The sequence below is a fragment of the Carassius carassius genome, unplaced genomic scaffold (genome assembly GCF_963082965.1).
Source record: "Carassius carassius unplaced genomic scaffold, fCarCar2.1 SCAFFOLD_181, whole genome shotgun sequence".
NCBI classification, from domain to species: Eukaryota; Metazoa; Chordata; class Actinopteri; order Cypriniformes; family Cyprinidae; genus Carassius; species Carassius carassius.
In genome coordinates this window covers 17,501-19,930 of record NW_026775085.1, presented here as the reverse complement: position 1 = coordinate 19,930, position 2,430 = coordinate 17,501, and the positions used below count along the sequence as shown (strand labels likewise).

General features: G+C 46.4%; 1 protein-coding gene across 1 annotated transcript in view; it reads left to right on the top strand.

The window, feature by feature from the left end:
* The first annotated feature begins 483 nt into the window (after positions 1 to 483).
* The window catches only part of LOC132136681 (low-density lipoprotein receptor-like), a 6,635-nt gene continuing 4,688 nt past the window's right edge, over positions 484 to 2,430 (top strand). The window contains exons 1-5 of the mRNA XM_059547260.1: positions 484 to 636; positions 724 to 852; positions 935 to 1,106; positions 1,843 to 2,061; positions 2,137 to 2,255. Coding sequence (XP_059403243.1) covers positions 576 to 636; positions 724 to 852; positions 935 to 1,106; positions 1,843 to 2,061; positions 2,137 to 2,255 — 700 coding nt within the window. The 5' untranslated portion in view covers positions 484 to 575. The remainder of the gene's footprint in view (positions 637 to 723; positions 853 to 934; positions 1,107 to 1,842; positions 2,062 to 2,136; positions 2,256 to 2,430) is intronic.

Sequence of the window (2,430 nt, the reverse complement as noted above, 5' to 3'; positions counted from 1 at the left end):
AAATGTAAAGTTTATCATTTTATAAAACATTGTTTTTGTGAAAACTTGTATTTGAAATGTAAATTATGCTTTTTACAGTAATGGTATTACAGTTTATGGTATTTTATGGTACTTGCCCTACCTCGGTCATATGGTATTAATTTTCTGAGTTCTTAAAAAGTCTTAGATCTGAGCTTAAACATCCTGCAGAAACCCTGTTTTGTGTACAAGTATGTATTCATATAAAGATATGAAAGAGGAATCAACTGTCTCTGTGTGTGTGTGTGTGTGTGTGTGTGTGAGTGTGTGTGTGGGTGCGCGCTTTGGAAAACAGCACTAAAAACTAATCCTCTTCCACTTCTTGTGGTTTAAAATCAATAAAGTGATGATCACGTGACTGTGGAGGTGATCACGTGACTGTGGAGGTGATCATGTGACTGTGGAGGTGATCATGTGACTGTGGAGGTGGTCATGTGACTGTGGAGGTGATCATGTGACTGTGGAGGTGATCATGTGGTGCATGTTTCCTCTGCGCAGACACTAACGAGTGCGAGACTAACAACGGCGGCTGTTCCCACACGTGCAGCGACCTGAAGATGGGATACGAGTGTGTGTGTCCGGACGGATTCCACCTCATCAACCGCACACACTGTGAAGGTGAGCTCCATCCCCATGACCCCAGTGCATGATGGTCTGTGAGTGTGTTTGGTCTCATCACGTGTGTGTGTGTGTGTGTGTGTGTAGACGTGGACGAGTGTGCAGACGCAGACAGATGCACTCAGATCTGCATAAACCTGCCGGGCAGCTTCAGGTGTGACTGTGAAGATGGGTTTGAGCTGGATCACATGACCAAAGACTGCAAAGCAGTAACAGGTGCGTGACCAAACAGAGACGAGTGATCAGAGGGAATCATGGGTAACGGCTCAGAGTGTGAGATGCATGTGTCGTCCTGCAGGGTCCGGTGCGTTCCTGCTCTTCAGCACGAGGCACGAGGTCAGGAAGATGGAGCTGGGCAGCCGGACGTACACGGCTCTGATCCGCCGGCAGAAGAACGTGGTGGCGCTGGATGTGGATGTCCACAACAACACCATCTTCTGGTCTGACATGAGCCTGAAGAAGATCTACAGGTGAGACCCCGACCAATCGCTGCCGTACAAGCTATTCTAGGTACACAATCAGAACTAGTAAAGTAATGCTTTACTTTTAAATGTACAACTAAAAATCAGAGTAACTTTTTCAAGTAAGTAATTCAAGTTACTTTGTTTTCCCATCTATTGACTGATCCCCAGGTTCTTAAAAAAAAAGTACACTTCCATAATTTACTTAAATATATTGTTTTATGCACTAATTTTGTCCTTAATTTACTAAGTTTACTTAAGATAAACTTAAGATCAACTAAGTGTACTCCACTGTGCTTTTTTTGGGACACTATGAATATTACCTAAAAAGCACTTTTAACATATTATCTTTGTATTAAAAATGTATTTAGTCACCACTTGAGTGTACTAGTACTAGTACTAAAGATGGGATCGAGTGTACTACATGTGCTAACTAAATATATTTATTTAAATGAACTTTAAGTGCATTAAGAAGTGCATAAAGCAAAAATAACATAACACATTTATTTCCATGAAAAGTAACACAATTAGTAACTTTTTAAAGGAGTAATGCAACATTGTAACTCCAAACCTGTAAACCTAACACTGATCACTGGCTTTGAGATTAACGGTTTCATCGATCTCCATCTCCGTGATTTCCTCCGCTAGTTTCTACTCTCATAATAAAATAATTTTAATCAGTTTATTAACTATAGTGTGACGAGAGTTAAAGTGATGTCTCTAACATGTTGTCTGTGTCCTGCAGCGCCGCGGCCGCTGACCCCGCCCACCCCAGCACTGTGATTGACAGCCGGATCTCCCGCCCCGAGGGTCTGGCGGTGGACTGGATCCACGGGAACATCTACTGGACGGACGGCGAGCTGCGGACGGTGTCGGTGGCGACGGTAGACGGCAGCAAACGCAAGACTCTGGTGAGCGAGGGCCTGCACAATCCGCGTGCCATCGTCGTGGACCCGCAGCGCAGGTGAGTGTGTGTGCAGCGGCTGAGAGCAGAAGCGTCCACACCGCACCCAGTGCTGATCTGTTTTCCCCCCCGCAGCTTCTTGTTCTGGACGGACTGGGGCGAGCCGGCGCGGATCGAGAGGAGCGGTCTGAACGGTGCGGACCGGACGGCTCTGGTGACTGACCACATCGCCTGGCCCAACGGTGTCACGCTCGGTGAGATCAGTGTGCTGGCGCGAGGGTTCGAGTCACACACGTTAAACACGTTACACGCGTCACACACGTTAAACATGTTACACACGTTACACGCGTCACGCGCGTTACACACGTCACACGCGTTACACACGTTACACGCGCGACACACGTTAAACACGTCACATGTCACACGCGT